The sequence below is a fragment of the Crinia signifera genome, chromosome 4 (genome assembly GCF_055691185.1).
Source record: "Crinia signifera chromosome 4, ASM5569118v1, whole genome shotgun sequence".
In the NCBI taxonomy this organism is placed as follows: domain Eukaryota; kingdom Metazoa; phylum Chordata; class Amphibia; order Anura; family Myobatrachidae; genus Crinia; species Crinia signifera.
In genome coordinates this window covers 242,539,320-242,561,044 of record NC_139220.1, presented here as the reverse complement: position 1 = coordinate 242,561,044, position 21,725 = coordinate 242,539,320, and the positions used below count along the sequence as shown (strand labels likewise).

The following is a 21,725-nucleotide window of genomic DNA, read 5'->3' as shown; positions in this document are numbered from 1 at the left end:
AATCAATTAATTAATTTTCATAATTATAGTTGAAAGGCAACATTTGCAGGTCCATATATATGAAGGGTATGTCAGCGTACACGGACGTACGCTCACTCTCACGAGCGGTGACATAAGCTGACTTTTCTATTGAAAACAATAGGGACCCGTCCGTGCAAGCTGGCGTACGCTCAGATAGCCGCAAGAAGTCGGTGGGAAGACGGCCGAGAGACGTCCGTAAACGGTGGTGTACGCTCAATTGTACGCCAGTTGTCGGAGTGTAAGGGCTGGCCCGTCCGTGTACGTTGGCGTACGCTCATTTGTACGCCACTCCCCTTCTACGTTGTTTATGCCCGTACGTATGCGGCTGAGTTGTGGGTGGACTTAACCCCAACGGCCGCATACGGCTAGCGTACGTTAATAGTGAACGTACGCACGTTTGGCCGCACCGATCAGAATAACCTCCTATATGTGGCACAAGTTTGAGAAAACCCAAAACAGTGAAATGAAAATGCATTGCTGGACAAACCACCAATAAATGTTTACTTGCTTTTATCTATTTTATTGATTTATTATATATTAAGCCATAAAGCCATTAAGTACATTCAGCGCACCCCTATTCTTTTCTTCTATCCTTATCCCACTTGTACCTTTACTAACAGCGAGGTATTATAGAGGTGCTGCTCATCTAAGCGCAATATTGGGGCCACAATCTTCTTCCGACTATACAGCTACATTTTCAATAAGTGTAGACCCCTACAACACTATTCTAATAATTTGACGCCTGTTTGAGGGCTTAATGCCCAACTCTGTGTATGTCCTTCTTGCTGTATAGTCATTCATATTGTATCACCAACTATATCATTATCTCTCTATCTCTCTCTCTCTCTCTCTCTCTCTCTCTCTCTCTCTATGTCAATTCAATCTCTGGAGTGCCTCCACAAAAAAGAGTCATTTTTCCTTCTAAATACCTTGAACTAGTTTACTCTCAAGGGTGCACCTCCACAAATACTATTGTCCATGAGAATGTCTTACTTGTCTTACTACCTATAATTGAGGAATTTTCTAATTAGTCTTCATACTTTACCTCATTAAAACCCGCGCACTGGTCTTCCTCTTTTCCCCATTTCACACACTTAATTTTAATTATGTTTGGGTGTAGTTTGTATAGATCTACTATTTCATTGGACTATGGATGGCTTATTGATACCTTGCGGTAAATTTACTAAAGCTTTCAATGATGAAAACAGGTGATGTTGCCCATAACAACTAATCAAATTGTGTCAATCAATTCTCCTTTGCATCCCAGAAAATGATAGACAGAATCGGATTGGTTGCTATGGGAAACACCTTTTTTGATTTTTAGAAGCTTCAATAAATATACCCCTTGATCTTTATTTGCTGCTGTGGAGTCCCAGGGTGCCATGAGGTGGCACTCAGCAGACTTTACAAAGATACCGTAGATCACAGACTGCAACTGTGAAATCCATCACAGGGTTTCGCAGGTAAGTATTTCTGTTCTTTCCTTACAGGTGTGTAAGTATCATAAATATATCATTTTTACAAAAATAAATTACAACGGTATAAATAAGAAAGTTTTATTCGTCGGGAACCCGGCTTCCTTGTAGCTTTAAAAATTCAAGGTTAACTGTATGCAAAATATTAACAGAATAAACAATTTATTATTCACAGAACGGGTATTATGCAATTCAGTATTTCACGTTCAATACATCTACAACTCATATTTATGGGTCACACTATTAAACAACTTCCTAGCAATTACTGTATGATAGAGGCCTCTATATTACTAGAGTTATTATTGCGCAATAATGGGCTGACCTACACTAGTCTTGGAGTGTTCCTTTCGTAACTGCAGCTACCTTTCCATTAAACTCCCTTTTCACAGTAATGTATCCATTGTGTACAGGAGACGCTAATTCCTAGCGTATTTGTAATCCAATTAGGTACGTTTTGCTCATTCTATCACTGACTGATTAGTTGTAGACCATGGAGCGCAAATGTCACACAATAAATATAAACTGCTATCCTGAATGGTAGAAACTGTAGCTTACTATGGATATGAACTGTTCAGCGCAGTTTCAGTTAATCTCAGTGGCCATTCCTGAAGAAATAATGTTTCCTTGTAAACAAGAGCCTCTGTTATATTCTGGCCCTTAGGATAAACTCTCTGACGGGTAATACAATGAAATAAGGGTCCGACGTAGTAATAGGCTTTAACAAAGTAATCAGTCCCTGTTTACAAACAGTACCAGGAGTATTAACAACTAGCAGGAATCCTATTACTCCTTAAGGTAGTGAATAAGTGGTGTTTGACACCCGCAGCTTTCTCTGCATGTAACTTAGCATGGCTCTTTCCCTTAAACATTGTAATGGCAGATGTGTGCCTTTATTGGCGTGCATACCTTAAGACAGTCAACTTAAACACTCTAATAGAAATAAAGACTCGGAGACGTAGGTTTGGCAGAAGCTGTTAGCTGTATTTATTTGTAAATCTTTAAGCTAATTTTGATGTTTTATTTTATTTAATTAATTAATTTAATTAATTTTAATTAATTTAATGGTGGCCCAGAAAAGAACGGCTATTTAACTAAACTAAACTAAACTCCACCCCAAACTAGCATACGTAGGTTGGCCTAACTCAACACGGTATCCACTCCTCCTACTACTATGACTACCCCACCCAGCCGGATGGGGACGCTGTCCCCGGGCGGGTGATACAGCGTAATGCCTAAGCCAATGAGAGGCGAGCGCACCGAAACCAACCAATACGCAGCAAACATCACTTAATGAAAATCTTACAACCTATCAACAAGCCGTTCTTTCCCGCCTACAGCTAACGCAATTAAGAAGAGAAAACTATTAGCCCACCCTAAAGAACCTTGTTTAAGAGGGAGGGAGGGCGGGAGATTTCACAGGAAAAAGAGGCAGACTCCTCCCATTCCTGAGGTGATATTCCCAGCTAACCAGCCAAACCTAAGATTTGATAGGGTCCCCGAGTCACATGACCCTTGAGCTGCACACCCAGCCTATCATGTTTAAACTACTCCCTGTCTATGCAGCCACTGCGTTGTTCTAAACATTGTAATGGCAGATGTGTGCCTTTATTGGCGTGCATACCTTAAGACAGTCAACTTAAACACTCTAATAGAAATAAAGACTCGGAGACGTAGGTTTGGCAGAAGCTGTTAGCTGTATTTATTTGTAAATCTTTAAGCTAATTTTGATGTTTTATTTTATTTAATTAATTAATTTAATTAATTTTAATTAATTTAATGGTGGCCCAGAAAAGAACGGCTATTTAACTAAACTAAACTAAACTCCACCCCAAACTAGCATACGTAGGTTGGCCTAACTCAACACGGTATCCACTCCTCCTACTACTATGACTACCCCACCCAGCCGGATGGGGACGCTGTCCCCGGGCGGGTGATACAGCGTAATGCCTAAGCCAATGAGAGGCGAGCGCACCGAAACCAACCAATACGCAGCAAACATCACTTAATGAAAATCTTACAACCTATCAACAAGCCGTTCTTTCCCGCCAAAGCGGGGATCTCGATCCCGAGACCCCCGCCCGCCACCGATCTAAAGCACCGACACCACTGCCAATAACAGATCCTCCACAAATAACCAAAGACCTTCCCTGGTTAAGTGAATCCCGTCAGACCTATACAGGTGCTGATAACCAAACCTAATCCTCTCGTGCTGGACCGCAACTCCACCAAACTCCAGCACCCGCCGAGCAACTGCTGCATTCAGCTTCTTCCTAGACTCATCAATTGCTCGGCAATCTAAAGCCCCTCTCCAACACAGTCGGGGCACAATAAATGACCAAATCAGGGTGCACTTGGGCCAGGCATTCCTGATTGCTTCCAGGTCATCCAAGATCAAGGACCTCAGCCTCAATTGGGACATTTTCCCGAGGTCATTCCCACCAAGGTGGATCACCAAGACTTCCGGTAACCCAAACAGCTTCACCTTCATCAGGAGGAAAGCCCTTAGCTCACGCCAGGACATCCCCCTCACTCCCAACCAACGCACCAAATGCCTACACTCCAACACAGGCCCATCACCAGAAGCCATAAGCCTAGAAGCCCAATGCACGCAAGAGTGTCCTACCACCCAGACCCTGCAGTTATCGTAGCCCGCACCTATATGGAGAGAAATATTTAGATAGGGATTAGAATTGATTTTTTCAAGAACAGGAAATAGTAAATATTAGGAGGATCTGCCAAAAGAAAAATTTAGATGTGCACAAATTTGGTGCGGTAACACTGCTTCACTACTAAGTGAAGCCACTCCCGACACAAAAGGAAAGGACGAAACATGGGAGGGTAAGGATTGGATAGGGTTAGGAAAAAAGGGGGTATTACTCGGCCGGAGAAAAAACGTCTGGACCTGCTGAGGGACTCTTAATTGGTGCCTGATTAGCCGAATTAGAGATGCCGAATTCAGTCCGTCAGTCAGGTAAAAAAGCGTGAAAACTCCGGACGCTGGCCCAACAACAGAGCGTAGCTAATCCCCGAGTAGGATGGCCTAAGGGAAGGGTAACACAGGAGAACATCCACTCCAGACAGAAACCAGACATGCACAGTCATCAGGGCAGTAGGTGTGGCCTAATGTACTTCTTATAGGTCGCTGAGCGCCATCTACCTAGGCTCTTGATGTCCCTAACTTGCCAGCCAGCCCTAGCCGCTGATGTGGCCGCGCCTATGCGGAAGGAGTGGGTGCCAAAGTCTCCAGGGGGGTAACCCAGCTCGCTCAGACAGCGACGCATCATCCAGCTAAATTGGTACCTCGTCAAGGGGGACCCATCATAGTGCAGGAGCCAAGATCCCGCCATGCCAGGTCTTACCATTGCATACTGGCTTGCCAAGGTGACGGGGCAAACTAAGGCCGGTACCACCTGATGCATCGGCACCCAAGCCCCTTTGGCGGCCTGGTCTGTTTTAGAGCGCCTAATCCTACACCAAAGAGCCCGCTTGTCTATGCGTATGTCCGACAGCTGGAGAGTGGAGTCTTTGTTTTTTGATGGAGCAACTAGCTCCATAATTCTAAAAGCCCCATGAAAAGCCATTGAGAAGGCTAAACGAAACAATAAACATTCGAAAGCTGAATCCGCAATGATGAACACTTTCCCTGATAGCTCGTTAAGCATGTCGAAATCAATGGGACGCCTTTTATCTGGTGCTACGGGAGCTGCGCGAGACCACCCCTTCATCGCTTTCCTTACTAAAAAACTTTTTGTGAAATCAGGAAGGCCTTTCAGCTGCGCGAAGAAGGATATGCCCGCTAGGTGACGCGACACTGCCGCCCTGGACTTGCCTGCGTTGTACAATTTCCAAATGAAAGAAAGCAGGAGCTTTTGCCCGCGCCTACCTGGGAGAGCAGACCCTCCAGCAAAGGACTCCCATTCAGACCATGCCTGGCGATAAGTCCTGAGGGTAGCGGGCGCTACCGACAGTTCCGCTAGCCCCTCCAGTCCGGCTTGATGACCTGCCAAACATAAAGTGGGCAAGATACCCCAACAGAATCAGCACCAGGAGCCAACTGCCTAAAACGCTCCCATTGAAATCGCGACAGCGCGTCCGCAATCTCGTTCTGTATGCCCGGAACATGCTTAGCCCTGAAAAGGATGTTGAAGCGAAGGCATTGCAATGACAGCTGCGCTAGGACCCTAAGCACCTGGAGCGACTTCGCCTTCTGATTATTGATCGCGTGCACTGCGCTGAAATTGTCGCACCAGAAGATGACACTACGGTTAGCCAACCGGGATGCCCACAATTCCATGGCAACCATGATAGGGAAGAGCTCAAGGAGCAGCATGTCCTTGACCAAGCCGGCCGCTACCCAGGATGCTGGCCAGGATTGTGCGCACCAGCTACCCTCCAGGAAGCAGCCGAATCCTGAAGAACCAGCTGCATCAGTGAAAAGCTGAATCCTAGCATTGTCCACGACCGGGGACAACCATATGCGGACGCCGTTAAAATCCTCCAAGAAGGAGGACCAAACTGCAAGGTCGCGCTTAATCTCCGCTGAAAGGCGTATCAAATGGTGTCGCCTGGCAACCCCAGCTGTGGCTCGCTCCAACCTGCGGCCAAAAAGCCTCCCCATTGGGATGACCTGGCATGCAAAGTTGAGCTGCCCCAACAGGGACTGCGCCTGCTTCAGAGTTACCTTCCTAGATGCTCTAAATAGCTCGATTATGCTCTTGAGTTTGACTATCTTGTCCAAAGGCAGGAGGCACAGGCCCCGTACTCTGTCGATCTGTATGCCCAGAAATGACAGACACGTCACGGGGCCCTCGGTTTTCTCCTCGGCGATTGGCACGCCAAATTCGCCAAAGAGAGCCCGGATTGTGTGCAGGAGCTTCATGCATTGAGAGGAATGCGATGGGCCCACACATAAAAAATCATCCAGGTAGTGAGCGATCCCGCTCACCCCTGACGACTTTTCCACGCACCAATGCAGAAAGGTACTGAACCTCTCGAAATACGCGCATGAGACAGAGCAACCCATCGGCAAGCACTTGTCGACGAAAAACTCGGCCCCAATGCGGAAGCCCATGTATCTGAATGCATTTGGGTGAAGTGGAAGCAGCCGAAATGCTGACTCTATGTCGATTTTGGCCATGAGGGCCCCCTGGCCATAGGATCTAACCATCTCAAGAGCATCATCGAAGGACTGATAAACAACTGTGCAGCATTCCTGAGGGATGGCATCGTTAACGGACGATCCCTCCGGATAGGACAGGTGCTGAATTAGCCTGTACTTGCCAGGAACCTTTTTTGGGACCACCCCCACAGGCGAAATAATCAAATTGTCCAATGGAGGGCCCAGAAAAGGTCCGGCCATGCGGCCCAAAGCAATTTCCTTATCAACCTTCTCTCTGAGAATAGTAGCAAGGGCCCGCGCGGATTGCAGGTTCCTAAACGACCCGCCTCTAACATCCCCTTGTATGGGTAACTCAAAACCAACTGAAAAACCTTTAAACAAGAATTCTGCTATTGCCTTATCCGGATATTGCTGAAGCCATGCGGACATGGGCTCCACCATAACCGGAGTGGGGGCCCTAGCGAGCGGTGCCAGATGTACCCTGTTTTGGTCCGGCCTGAGACCCCGCCCCTCTTGAGGGGCGGCTTCCGCGAAAGCAAGTGGAAGCTGGGTGATTGCCAGCGCAGTTGATGCATATGTGCTTATACTTGCAACGCTGACCTTGCTGACAGAAAGAATTATTAAAGGCATAGCATTTGCCCTTAGCGGAACCGGGGGTGAATGCCCTACCCCCTGATGTAAAACGTTTTGATGCTGGCGGCTCGCCAGCAACACGCTGCGGTACATGAATCTGCGCCGGCGCCGAGGGGGGAGGGTGAACCTCCGCCCCGACCTCTGAATGGACCCTGGCTATCTCCATCCAGACCTCCACATCCTTACAGCCGAAATCCATTATGTGCAGGCAATCCTGCTTGCGCCTGAAGCGCTCATCGTATGTCCTCCATGCCACCCCGCCGTAACGCACGTGCATATCATGGATCATATGAATGTACCTTATGACATTCATGTGTTCCTCCGGGCGGTCCTCAAGGTAGCAAGCAGAAAAGACGCAAAATCCTGCCAGCCAGTTATCGTATGAGCGAAAAGCCTCCGCCCCGATCCCAGACTTAGACTTCGCTACCTTGTATGCTTTTTTGGATTCATCAGTCAAACTGAACAAATCCACAAAATCACCTTTCTCAATCTTCTTTCTGCAACTGTCCCTAAGCCCCCGCAGCACGGCGGTGTAATCGCAGTGCACCACCGGGGGGAGATTCCTACGCTTCCTTTCCCTGCGAGAAATGCGCGCTGCCCGCTTGCGCTTACCCAGCCGAGCATGTCGGCTGGCCTCCTTTTTCGCATATTTCGCCGCCTGCTTCCGCGCCTTAGCAGCGCTGCCCACATCTGATCCTGCCGCAGAGGAGGACGAGGAGGAAGAAGAATAATGTGTGGAGTGGGAGCCCCCGGAGGAGGATCCAGATCCTTCGCTCCCCCCATCATCAGAGGAAGTCTCACCTGACGAATCGGGCTGTGCCGCCCAGGTATCGTCGTCCCCGTCATCATCTCCCTCATCGGCACGGTTGTCATCCTCTGTACCGTCGTCTATCTCGTCAGCAGCTGCAGGGGAAAAAGAAGGGGACCCAGGGGAGGTCCTACGCCCTTTGCGCCTACCCCCTTGCCTGTGCGGGAGCCTGTGTGATGCTGAGCCACTAGAGTGAGCACGGTCCCCCCTGGCTGCAGATGAGCCCATACCCCTAAAAGCCTGCACAAATGCGGCGCAACCCGGGATAGTCTCTCTCCTAGAGGACCTGCGCCGGCTATGGCCTGAAGCCCTAGCCTCCCCAGGAGTCCCATCCACCAAGGGTGCCAGTGCCCCGGCCACAGAAGACAGCGCTGCAGAGAGGAAAGCAGGATCAAAATCAGGGGGAAGTGATCTCCCCCTGCTGCTGCGCCCGTGTGCCTCAGCACCAGACCGTGAGCGCCTAGAGGATCTACCCCCACTGCGCACACTGCCTCCATCACTGCATGAGTGCTGCCTCCGTGAAGGCCCAGGGTCAGCGCGCTCCCAAGATGGCCTGTACTGTGGGCTTACACTAGTGCCCGGCCTGCCAGCGCCTCGCGCCCTCAACGGAGCCACAGGCCAAACAGCCTCATCCCCCCGATGCTCCTGCGCCCCAGCTGCCGCTAGCCGCGAGCCGCCCCGCCCCCCAGACGGCGCCGCCATTACACTCGCGGACGCCATTTCGTCTGGGGAAACGGGCGCAGTGCTCACCGCCGCTGCCGCTGTCCTACCCCTGCCGGACCGCTGACCGGGTGCCGGAGCCCCGGCAGAGGTCCCCCCACTGCCACCGCGACGTCCTCGGCCAGAAGCCGCACGTCCGCCGCGGGCGTGCTGCCGCCCGCGCCCTGCCTCCCGCGTCACAGCAGTGCGCACCGACGCTGCAGCCCTGTCAGGGGCAGCAGCAACAGCGCGTTCACCACCGGAGCCCGCGGAGGGGGCCGAAGCACCAGACAAGGCCGCAGGTGAGGTACCCTCTGTTAGGCCCGAACCAGAGCCCTGGTCAAAACGGGCAGGGGGACGGGTAGTACGCTTGGGGCGTACAGCGGGTGACTGCTTGGCCCTAGGCATAGTCACACAGTACTCAAGGTGTGACTAAACAGATAATTTCAAAGAACTTGCCACAGTAAACCCCTAAGGTCACAGTGATACGTCTTACTCACTCAGATTTCACAGGAAAAAGAGGCAGACTCCTCCCATTCCTGAGGTGATATTCCCAGCTAACCAGCCAAACCTAAGATTTGATAGGGTCCCCGAGTCACATGACCCTTGAGCTGCACACCCAGCCTATCATGTTTAAACTACTCCCTGTCTATGCAGCCACTGCGTTGTTCTTAGTTCTCTCTTCCTCCTTACTGCAGCTTCAGTGGATATTCCTTAATGAACTGTCTGCTACTTGTAATAAATACCTTTCTTGAGAAGACTAATGAATGCCTTATAGATATCTAGTCCCTGTTTTATCCTCCCTCAGAAGTCACTTATAGGACAATAATATGCTGCCTGCAGAAGTTATCCTGTGTAGTAATGAAGGATCATTTAATAGTCAATCCTTGGATTCAATCGGGTGTAAGGGCCCAATAAATTACAACTATAAGCACTGATGGTAATTTGGCTCACAACAGCTGGAGTCAGGTGCTGCTGCGGAGATTTTCCTATCAGCTGTCAGCTCTGTTTGCACTAAGTTATTCTGTGTGTGGAGTGGGGCTGGCCTTAGCTTTATTAGTCTGCCTTTTGGGGTGGGCTGGTAGTCACTCACCACTCTATATGCTGCAGGGCCTGCCCGGTCTCTGCCTCCGTTGATGCCCCTCACTGGCGCCGTCCATATCATGCACCAGCCGCCGGAATTCTGTAAGGTAACGCTGCCAATCACCTCAGACGCCGGCTGGGTCCGTCCCTCAGCTGCCGCATCACGGCCCCGCCTCCGCCTGCTCTGACCCGGCTCTTCTCAGTTCTGATGCGGCCTCCTCCGGCTGTCAGTCAGCCTCCGATCACGCCTCCTGAGGATCTGCACTGCCCAAGCCTACTGCGTCACTGTAATCACGCCCGTCCCTGAGGCCGCGCCTTCACCTCAGATGTCGCTCCGGGACCGTCCTTCTATTCGCCGCCTCCTCACTGAAGATGCCTTCCCCTGTTAGCGTCTGGACTGGTCTCTGGTGTAAGTAAGCTCCGTCTCTTCCCTCCAGCACCGCTGTCCATCTCTTATCCGGCTGCGCAGCTCTGCTTTTTACATCTCCTCAGGGTAACTTTTCTCAGGGAACTCCCTCTCAGCACCGCTCTGCTGTTAACCCGTTCCTGAGGAGAACTGCGCAACGCCAGTAACGGCTTTTCCTATAAATATCTCCTCGCGCTGGGCACCATCCCGCTCTGCCCTCGAGCAGAAAAACTTTATTTGTCTGTGCCCTCATGTGTCCAAACTGATCGCTCCTTCAATCAGGGGTAATGGGTGAGGCTGTGTTCAAAGTCTATGGGGGATTTCCTATTAGGACAGTCCAATTCCCTCTGAGAGGGGTTGCAGTCTTCTTTCTATGAAAGTCCATAGTATCTTCTGTGAAGACATTTCTAATTAACTCTGATGTACCCTTAACCTCCCCTATGGGGATGACATAGATTTCAAACAAAGAAGAGTATCTTTTGTTAAGAAGGCTCAGTATGGCATCATATGCCCATATATGAAGTTATCACACAACCACAGCAGTTATGACCACGCTGCTGTTGTTTTACACACAACCACACACACAAACTACTCACGCACTCATATCAGCAGCCTCCCCAGCACACAAACACTGTGGTCACACACCCATGAGGACCTTAATCTGGCACTGCCTCCAGTCCTCTTATCTTTCCAAATGGAGAGCTACATAAAACATGTATGATTGCGCACCACCCATAGATGTGTACAAATGGCTCTTAAGCATGCACAGCAAGAAAACATAAATGATAAGTTCACAATGATTGTCGTTAGCCCCTAATTGAAAATAATCATACCACCAATAATTACAATAAAGATCAAGGGATATATTTATTGAAGCTTCTAAAAATCAAAAAAGGTGTTTCCCATAGCAACCAATCCAATTCTGTCTATCATTTTCTGGGATGCAAAGAAGAAATGATTGACACAATTTGATTGGTGCACACGCTTCAAATTCGGGGCACAAACAAGGAACAGGCGTGTTGTACAATTTAGGAACACAATCCCCCCAAAAAAGGGACGGCCCTGTGAAAATCGGGACAGTTGGGAGGTATGGGTTATATGCTTATACTAGTAAGCCCAATCGAAGCTGATGCTTTGAAATCTAGTCTGCTACCTTGCACAAACACTTGCCTCTGTGTTTGTGCATGTGTGAGAGAAAGAGATGTAGTTTCACTCACTGCCAACAGATGGCAGTGTTTCCTAGACACACAGACACTAGACATATATATAGATGGGCAGAAGGGAAACAGTGCAAAATAATGCCCACTGCAATCGCATTATTTGTATATAGTGCCGCATGGCAGGAGGGGGGCTGCAGCTTGTTGCGTTGCAGGCACTACCCCCTGCCGCTGCTCCTCCTCCTGGTCCCCGTCACACAGAGCGTTTCCGGTGCCTATACTATGATGACAGGCACCTGGACTGATGCATGAGCAGTACAAACCTATGTACTGCGCATGTGGCCAGCTTCTATAGGCTGCTTCGGCAACAGCCCATGGAAGGGTCCCGGCGCCTGTATAAAACCGATGAAAGACCCCGGGACCGGCATGTGTGCAGTAACGAGGGAACATCTTCCAACGGGACTGCCTTGGTGACTGGCAGGTCGGACTTCCAATAGTTAGTCACTGCCAGTCAAAGTAAAGTCAGTGCACTCTCACAGGCTGCATCTGGCTTCACTACACTACAGTGGCAGATTTTACCTGGGGGGGGGGGGGGGGGGCTGCAGCCCTGCAGCCCATACCGTGTTTCCCCGATAATAAGACCTACCCCGATAATAAGCCCTACCCCAGATTTTGGACGCTGGTCCAAAATAAGCCCTCCCCCGAAATTAAGCCCTATCAATTTCCCCATGTAATTTTATGTATTTGATATGTGTAGCTCCCGCTCAGCCCCCGCTGACTCCCGCTGACCCCCGCTGCCCTCTGCTCACCTCCTCTCACTCACGCCCGCTCACCTGCAACACCGCAGCTCCCGTTCCCAGGGATGCATTGCGGTAGGCGCGGCGTGACGTCACACCGCGCACATCACGCGGCTGCTGCTCACCACACAGCGCCAGCACGATACCGTTACAGTACGGTAATAATCGAAAACAAACAGGTGGGGGCATGTAGAGTACATTAAATTATGGATCACTGGGATGGCATTTCTTAAAGGCGCAGTGGGGCATTTCTTAAAGGCGCAGTGGGGCATTTCATAAAGGCGCAGTGGGGCATTTTTTAAAGGCGCAGTGGGGCATGTAACATGGAGCACTGGGGCATGTAACATGGAGCACTGGGGCATGGAGCACTGGGGCATGTAACATGGAGCACTGGGGCATGTAACATGGGCCCTTATTCTGATCGGTGCGGATATTCCCGCATTCTTACGGTGCGGTCCGCACGCCACGGTGTTTTGCCGCGTGCGGCCATCGTCCGTAGAAACGCCCACATGTCCTCCGCATTCGGACGGACTCACTCTTTAAGAACAGGGCGTGTTTACGGACGACATACAAAGCATGCGTGTGCGGGAGAAACACTCCGATTCGGCACGGTATTACAGAGTATTACAGAGTATGCTCGGGAATACCGCATCCGAACGGGAGCCAAGCGGTGCTACCGCACGTAAGCGGAGTATTTACGCCAAACAACCCACTATGAAGTATCTTCTGCTATACATCACATGACCCACTTATTCAATTACCTATCCTCATAAAAAACTGCTTATTTGGAATTGGAATCAATTAGATTCCAATATATCCTTACAAGCATGCCTAACACATGCATTGCACACATTAACCCAAAATTACATTACTTTACCCAAAATGTGTGGTTTCATGAGTACATGTCAAATACACATGTGTATTGCTAGTATTAATATTCTGTCATGTCCATTGTTAGCAGTTTGAAAGTGTCTGACAAGTACAGCATATGTGGGGGACTAGTAAGGTTTCCTTGAAGCAGCAATGGTTTCAATTAAAGCACTGACAAGCGTCCTATTAGTGAGTAATGAGTAAAGGAGTAGATTCTATTGGGTTCAGGTGTTAATGGTTGTAGTCATTAGGCGTACGTTCGCCTAGCGCATGAACGAGTGGTGTCCGCAAAGCAATAGTACACTTGTGGACACCGCACATTTCTGCCCTTTTTGATCGCGTGCATTCGGAGTGGTTTCCGAATGTACGCCCCCCAACATAAGTGTACTCCCCCGTGTCCGCCCATGTTTCCGCCCCGTTTTGCCCACTTTGAAACTACGCCCATGTGTCATTCCGCATGACGCCCATAATACGCCCCTATTTCCCGAATGATAGCGGTGAACAGTTCTGGACGGGATCTGGCCGAACTGGTACCGAGTCAAGGCGTGGCACATGCGCGTTGCGTTCTCCACGCATGCGCAGACGCCGTAAACACGCGATCCGAAAGTATGCGGTAAAGTCCGCGTCAATCAGAATAAGGGCCATGGAGCACTGGGGCACTGTTTTAGGACATTTGCTGTCAAGGTCTATTAAAATAAGCCCTCCCCCGAAAATAAGACCTATGGTCTTTTTTGAGGGGAAAAAAAAAATAAGACAGTGTCTTATTATCGGGGAAACACGGTAGCTGAAAACCGCTTCTGCTGCTAACATCATTGTACATCAGGACGCAAAGGCTGAGCTGATTTCCTGGGATGCACAGGCCTCTCCATTAGCAAGGGAAGTCGCAGCAGCTCATGTGTGCACGCAGGGGCGTAGGGAGGGTGGTTCCAGTGGAGCTTGTGCTCCAGGCGCTGGAACCTCTAGAGGGCGCCTTCTCTCCCCTCCCAGTTACAGCGCAGAAGCAGTCCCCGGCTTCTTTCTCCCTCCAGTGTTAGCTTCTTAGAAGCTGCAGCAGCAGCAGCAGCATGTCTGGAGGCTGTGCAGTTTACAATGCATATACCTGACAGCCGGCTGGATGCTGCACAGGGGCTGATGGTGCCATGTCCAGGGCTATGTTAGTCTGTGAGGTTGCTCTGTGAGGGGGCGGGGCTTATAGGATCGCGAGGGGCGGGGCTTAGCAGAACATGACCTGTGGCAGTATGTGGGGTCTAGAGTACTGCTGGCTGTCTGCAGGCAGCAGCATCCCCACAGTTCCTTCCCACTCCTCCCCTTCCTTCCCACTGTCCACTATTACTATCATTCAGCTTGCAGAGATTAGCTCCGCCCCCAAACACACAGAGGAGCTGGTGGTCTGATGCAGCTAATGCTGCTGAATTTGAAAGAGGAGGGCTGCCAGTGATAAGGAGCATGGCATGCAGCTGTACAGCTTTATCCTGCTGCTGCTACTCACAGTAAGGGATTGTTTCTTTCTTTTTCTTTTGCCCATTTAAAGTCACTTTACCACTCAACGTCTGTGGCCTACCAGGTCCCCAGCGTTCCCCGCTGTACTGTGTCCGTTACATTACAAACATACATTACAAACAGCGCACTGTCAGCGCACCCTGCGCAGTGTGTCCCCTGCGCTGCTGGGTGAGAGCAAGGGATCCCGCACTGTGTAGTGTGATGGAGCCCCTGCTGCAGTATATATATATATATATATATATATATATATATATATATATATATATATATGGGGCGCCGTAGCATTAGCTTGCTCCGGGTGCCATGACTCCACGCTACATCTCTGTGTGCACGTCCATTTAACGCTGTCAGAATGGGCATGCCACGCCTGCATTCGCCTTACCAACCCCAAATGCTGTCTTCCTGTCATTCAATTTGCGACTAAAGTCCCACTGCGACCACACTCACAAATCACTCACTGTACAAGCGCACTGCAGCTCACACACATGTACAGTGCAAAAACACTGATTGAAATGCATACAATAGCACTTGAATGAGCCCCATTATTAATGATCTGCAATTACTTGAGTGCTTCTGATTCTAGTAAAGAAATAAGGTGTATATCGTTTTGCCGCTTACATCTACAGTACAGCTTAGCATTGCAATTTAACTGAAATATCAAAATTGCTAAAACAGTAAAATCCGTGCACAGATCTATCTGTGCAGCTGACTGAACCACCATGTGAAGTAGCTGGAGTCCAGACACAGATAATGGTCTTTGTGTGCAGGCTTATTAGGAGGCTTTGTAAACACAATGCAGAATAATTGTAGTACCCTCCACAGTACAATCAAGATGGTAAAAGCTATTCAAGATTTTAGACTTATAATTATGTTTGTCGGGTGGAAAGGACTATTACAAGTAAAGCAAAGTACAGTTATTTGTCCTTCTACTTCTAGCAAATAATATAGCAGAGCAGAACTTTAGAAACATTTTAAAATAATTGTCCACAATGCAGCATTTGTCAAAGTGCTGATGAATACAATGCATTGAAGAATAAGGCCCATACACACTGGGCGATTTGGAGCTGAAAGTAGCTCAGTTTTGCAGTTTGAACTGCTTTCAGCACAAAAGCCACCCAGTGTGTACAACCTGGCGATGAGCGGTGATGTGCGCTCCCGCATCATTGCCGGCAGCCGCCGCTCTGAGCGACATAGTGGGCGGCTTTCCATAGCATCCTGCTATGGAAAGCTGTCCACAGCCGGGAAAATTGCTTAGATGGGCGGAAATCGCTCAGTGTGTATGCACTGAGCGATTTCCCCCATCATCACTGTCCATACACACTGGGCAAAATCGCCCTGTGTGTTTGCACCTATAGATCCTTATTCTGGATGACTCGCAGCCTTGCGTGTCCCCCAGATGCCGCCCGCATGGCGGGGGACCGATTGAATTAGAATAACCCCCATAGTCTCATGTATATATTAATGTTAGGCACTGCGGCTGATATTTCAGAGCATTTAAAAATCACGGGTCTATGTACTAAGACTTGTAGAAAGATAATGTGGACAGAGATAAAGTACCAACCATTTTCAAACACAGCCTGTAACATGGCAGTTTGGAACTGATTGTCTGGTTCTTTATCTCTCCTAGGGTGGGATGTTCTAACATCCGCAGAGCCCCCCCCCCCCGCCGCCCTTCGCCGCCCATCGCTGACATAATTATCACTTATGCTCTAACATCTTGCGCTAAGAGCTGTGCTTTGCGGTGAGTCAGCGGGTCCCGGCGGCTCCCCCCTCCCTCCCTTACCAGGCGCTGGTGCTGCTGCTGCGGGGGGCTGGCTCTCCTCCCTGCACCCGAAAGAGGATTACAGTACAGGGAGGAGGAGGTCACAGGTCCGGGCAGTACTGCTCTGTGCTGCCCAGACACAGGTGAGAAGGGTCGGTGCGGCGGTGGGTTGCGGTAGAAGCCTTTCGCTGGCAATGCCCCCCCCCCGTTGCAGTAACCTGGCAGGGGATGTTTAGAGCATCCCAAAATCCCCGATAACGGTTTTTTTTATCACATTTTTAGTTTAGAGAATCTCCCCCCAAGTCTTAGTTCATATATTTCAAAGTAACGATTCTGGGTGATGCCGCCCAGCGTACTTACATTTCAATGTTCCTGTGGGCATGGTAAAACATCTTCTTGTAATCAAAGCTGTATGATACCGATCACACTCACACTCACACTCCTGATGAATGTGTAATACAGTTATCTCACATAAACCATTACAGTCCCATGAAATATGGCAATGCCTTTCTTTCCAGGGGGAAATTTACTAAGATGGGAGTTCTTTTTCACATGGGATGTTGCTATCAGCAACCAATTAGAATCTACTTCTTATTTATTTAGCACCTTCTAGAAGATAACAGATAGTTTCTGATTGGTTGCCCATAGCAACATCCCATGTGAAATACAACTCCCATCTTAGTAAGTTTCCCCCTTTGTTTTACATCTCTGAATGATCAATAAGTAGATAAACTGCAGCCCTGATATAATGCAATAGAGAATAACAATAGTAGTAAGGCTTACCTTTAAGTGGAAACAGATGGATTGCCAATGCCATACAGAACTGTCACACGTGATGGTTTTGCAGAAGAAAAGCCGATTTCACATGTATACAAGGCACCTTCACGCCGATTCGCAGAATGGATCCTTCTAATCGCACAATCAAACAAAAAATTGTAATCAAAAATGTATTTAAACCGTGAAGGATGCTACTGGTATCCGTCAAGGGAAGACACAAACAAAAAAGTAATTCTGGTCCAGACTTTCCTTCTTCCCCTCTTAGATGTGAGCAGTTATTTGGCCAGGAATGGTCTGCTTGCGCACAATGTTATTTTTTAAGAAAAAGTTTTGGGGAAAGGCTTCAGTTGGCCTCTGTTATCATTTATAGCTGCGTAATGTCAGCTAGACCTCTCCACGTCCTTGCAAGTCAGCACCATTATTCTCTGTGTGCTTTCAGCTCCCTGTCTCCTTATTGCGATACCAGAGAAGTGTTAATGTGTATTAGTTTACAGGCAGCACAGACTATTAAAGAGAGTTTTAGCTGTTGTAGTAACTCCAATTAGTAATTTAATGATGCTGCATATGTAGAGGTGAAATAGTACATATTATTAAATGCATCCAAATGTAAAAAATATAGTCATGGATAAAGCAGGAAATAAAGAAAATGCTTTATATCATCTTGGCTGGTAGGCTGCCTATTGTGTTCAAGTAGAAGCCAGTGCAGTAGGCAGAACTACTCATCTCCAGGGCTTGAATAGGAATGAAGTCAGGAGCTGTATTTATTCCAAGGGGGGGCTGCTGATGGTGGTGATGTCAGACACCTGCAGTACATCTTCTTCTGGCTAAGTGTAAATGAGCTACTGTAGGACAAGATTGCTCATTCGTCTTCATCAAGCCATTGCTTGCAGTGCACCTTTGTCATATTATAAATCGGGAAAAAATTACTTTTGAGGGCAATTAAAACTCCTTACTAGATTATATCATGTACTAGTATCATGTATTATATAAAAACAGTCATCCAGGTTTAGAAAATGTAGTAGTAGTAGTAGCAGTAGTAGCAGCAGTAGTACTGTAGTAGTAGTAGTAGTATTAGTAGCAGCAGCAGCAGCAGCAGCAGCAGTAGTAGTACTGAAGAAGTAGTAGTAGTAGCAGCAGTAGTAGTAGTAGTAGCAGCAGCAGTAGTAGTAGTAGTAGTAGTAGCAGCAGCAGCAGCAGTAGTAGTAGCAGCAGCAGTAGTAGCAGCAGTAGTAGTAGTAGTAGCAGCAGCAGTAGCAGCAGCAGTAGTAGTAGTAGCAGCAGCAGTAGTAGTAGTAGCAGCAGCAGCAGCAGCAGTAGTAGTAGTAGTAGTAGTAGTAGCAGCAGCAGCAGTAGTAGTAGCAGCAGCAGCAGTAGTAGTAGCAGCAGCAGTAGTAGTAGTAGTAGCAGCAGCAGCAGTAGTAGTAGTAGTAGTAGCAGCAGTAGTAGTAGTAGCAGCAGTAGTAGTAGTAGTAGCAGCAGCAGCAGTAGTAGTAGTAGCAGCAGTAGTAGTAGTAGTAGTAGTAGTAGCAGCAGTAGTAGTAGTAGTAGTAGCAGCAGCAGCAGTAGTAGTAGTAGTAGCAGCAGTAGTAGTAGTAGCAGCAGTAGTAGTAGTAGTAGCAGCAGCAGTAGTAGTAGCAGCAGCAGCAGCAGCAGTAGTAATAGCAGCAGTAGTAGCAGTAGTAGTAGCAGCAGCAGCAGCAGCCAGAGGCGGAACAAGCAGGTTGTGGGCCCAGGTGCAAAATATATGCTTTGGGCCCCACCGATGCTCGAAATAGGAACAGTAATGGGGGGCACCAGGCACCGGCGGCCGGGGTGGGGAGGGGGGGAGGGGCCCCCCATTAACGGCGGGGGGGCACCCCAAACCAAGCTACGCCACTGGTTAGGGTTATAGGCTGCGGGGGTGTGTGTATGGTTAGGGTTATGGGCTGTGGGGGTGTGTGTATAGTTAGGGTTATAGGCTGCGAGGTGTGTGTGTATGTAGTTAGGGTTATAGGCTGCGGTGTGTGTATGATTAGGGTTATAGGCTGCGGGCTGTGTGTATGGTTAGGGTTATAGGCTGCGGGGTGTGTGTGTATGGTTAGGGTTATAGGCTGCGGGGTGTGTGTGTATGGTTAGGGTTATAGGATGCAGGGTTTGTGTGTGTATGGTTAGGGATATAGGCTGGGGGGGTGTATGGTTAGGGTTATAGGCTGCGGTGTGTGTGTGGTTAGGGTTATAGGCTGCGGGGGGGGGGTGTATGGTTAGGGTTATAGGCTGCGGGGGTGTATGATTGGTGTTATAGGCTGCGGGGGGGTGTATGGTTAGGGTTATAGGCTGCGGGGGGGTGTATGGTTAGGGTTATAGGCTGGGGGGGTGTATGGTTAGGGTTATAGGCTGCGGGGGGTGTATGGTTAGGGTTATAGGCTGCGGGGGTGTATGATTGGTGTTATAGGCTGCGGGGGGTGTATGGTTAGGGTTATAGGCTGCGGTGTGTGTGTGGTTAGGGTTATAGGCTGCGGGGGGGTGTATGGTTAGGGTTATAGGCTGCGGGGGGTGTATGGTTAGGGTTATAGGCTGCGGGGGTGTATGATTGGTGTTATAGGCTGCGGGGGGGGTGTATGGTTAGGGGTTATAGGCTGCGGGGGGGTGTATGGTTAGGGTTATAGGCTGGGGGGTGTATGGTTAGGGTTATAGGCTGCGGGGGGTGTATGGTTAGGGTTATAGGCTGCGGGGGTGTATGATTGGTGTTATAGGCTGCGGGGGGTGTATGGTTAGGGTTATAGGCTGCGGGGGTGTATGATTGGTGTTATAGGCTGCGGGGGGTGTATGGTTAGGGTTATAGGCTGCGGGGGGTGTATGGTTAGGGTTATAGGCTGCGGGGGTGTATGATTGGTGTTATAGGCTGCGGGGGGTGTATGGTTAGGGTTATAGGCTGCGGGGGTGTATGATTGGTGTTATAGGCTGCGGGGGGGTGTATGGTTAGGGTTATAGGCTGTGGGGGGGTGTATGGTTAGGGTTATAGGCTGCGGGGGGGTAAATGGTTAGGGTTATAGGCTGTGAGGTGTATGGTTAGGGTTAAAATGAATGGGGGGGTATGGTAAGAGGGGGGGTTGGTGTGGGGGGCTGCATGGTTACTGTTATGCTGCTGGGGTGAGTTATGCTGGACTGGGTGTCTAATTAAAGTTAGTCTGTGGGTAGTGGCCTCCAATAGACTTACCCTGGAGCAGCAAGTCCAGAACAGTGCTGCAGCTGTGTTGTTTGAGGTTCCTGCATCACATCACTTCTTCTCTGCAGTCAGAGAGTCCAGTGTGGCTTTCATACTGCCCGGTCCCAGGATACAGCAAGCAGTTCCATCCTGTCAGTGCCGCGGCTGTGGGGAATCTGGGCGACCCACGAGGAGTTTGCTTGCTCCCACAGCGCCTGTCATGCCTGTCTCTGAAGCACTCAGCCGGAGGGGGCGGGGCAGTGACGGTGCCCTCCTCAGCCGTGGACCTGTCCAGCCTGTCTCTGAGCTCCATAGTGCTGAATGCCGAACCCGGAAGTGCGGCAACCAGCAGCGCTAGGAGGATGTCCGGCATGGTAGGTCAGATGAGCTCGGCAGAGGGGGGTATGGGACAGGCAGTTGAACTGATTGAGATCGGGACCTGTGGACATGCCCCGCACATAAAAAAGAAACAAACTTCAGGCAGACGGCAGCGCTTGCCAGTGGGCCCCTTTAATGCCTTGGGCCCCGGTGCAGTGCACCGTCTGCACCGGCGGTAGTTCCGCCCCTGGCAGCAGCAGTAGTAGTAGTAGTAGTAGCAGCAGCAGCAGCAGCAGTAGTAGTAGCAGCAGCAGCAGTAGTAGTAGCAGCAGCAGCAGCAGCAGCAGCAGTAGTAGTAGTAGTAGCAGCAGCAGCAGCAATAGTAGTAGTAGTAGCAGCAGCAGTAGCAGTAGTAGCATCAGCAGCAGTAGTAGTAGCAGTAGTAGCAGTAGCCGTAGTAGTAGTAGCAGCAGTAGTAGTAGTAGCAGCAGCAGCAGTAGTAGTAGCAGCAGCAGCAGTAGTAGTAGCAGCAGCAGCAGCAGCAGTAGTAGCAGCAGTAGCAGCGGCGTAGATACTGTAAGGCAGCCCCCGCTGCCGCTTGGGGAAGCAGGGGCTGCGTGGGCGCCGGCACCCGCCCGGGCCGGAACGTGAGAAAGCAGTGCAGCCGCGGCGGGGATCATCAGCGTGCTGCTGTCACTGTGTGGAGTGTGTGCAGCGGGCGGGCGTCGGTGATCACTGTGTCCAGCACCGCAGCAGCCAATCAAGAGCCGGAGAGTCAATTGACACTTTTTTTTAAAAAGTTGTAATTGCCGCTGCTGCCCGCCTGCTGCGGTGCTGGACACAGTGATCACCGACGCCCGCCCGCTGCGGTGATGTGGACACTGATCACCGCTGCACACTGACAGCCTGCCCCACTGTTTCACCACCGGCACCCCCGCCGGCCACTCATTTGAGAGCTGCCGCCTCCCGTCCTCACTGCTCCGCACCGTCCTGCAGCTCCCCGGGTTTTTTTTTTTACATGTGACAGTGACACACAGAGTCCTGTGTGGGAAAATGGTGAGGGGGGGGGGGGGGGGGGTCACTGACGGATGATGATGCCTGCCACTGGGACCATAG

General features: G+C 49.8%; 1 protein-coding gene across 2 annotated transcripts in view; it reads right to left on the bottom strand.

Annotated features, from left to right (window-relative positions):
• Positions 1–17,830, bottom strand: part of LOC146075192 (gonadotropin-releasing hormone II receptor-like) — a 30,006-nt gene extending 12,176 nt beyond the window's left edge. The window contains exon 1 of one of the 2 annotated variants that reach the window (XM_083184169.1): positions 17,114–17,830. In XM_083184169.1, the coding sequence (XP_083040295.1) occupies positions 17,114–17,147 (34 nt within the window). In that variant the 5' untranslated portion in view covers positions 17,148–17,830. Of the gene's footprint in view, positions 1–16,690; positions 16,808–17,113 lie in introns of those variants that run through there. The other variant, XM_083184170.1, reaches the window with a different exon arrangement.
• Positions 17,831–21,725: the final 3,895 nt, after the last annotated feature.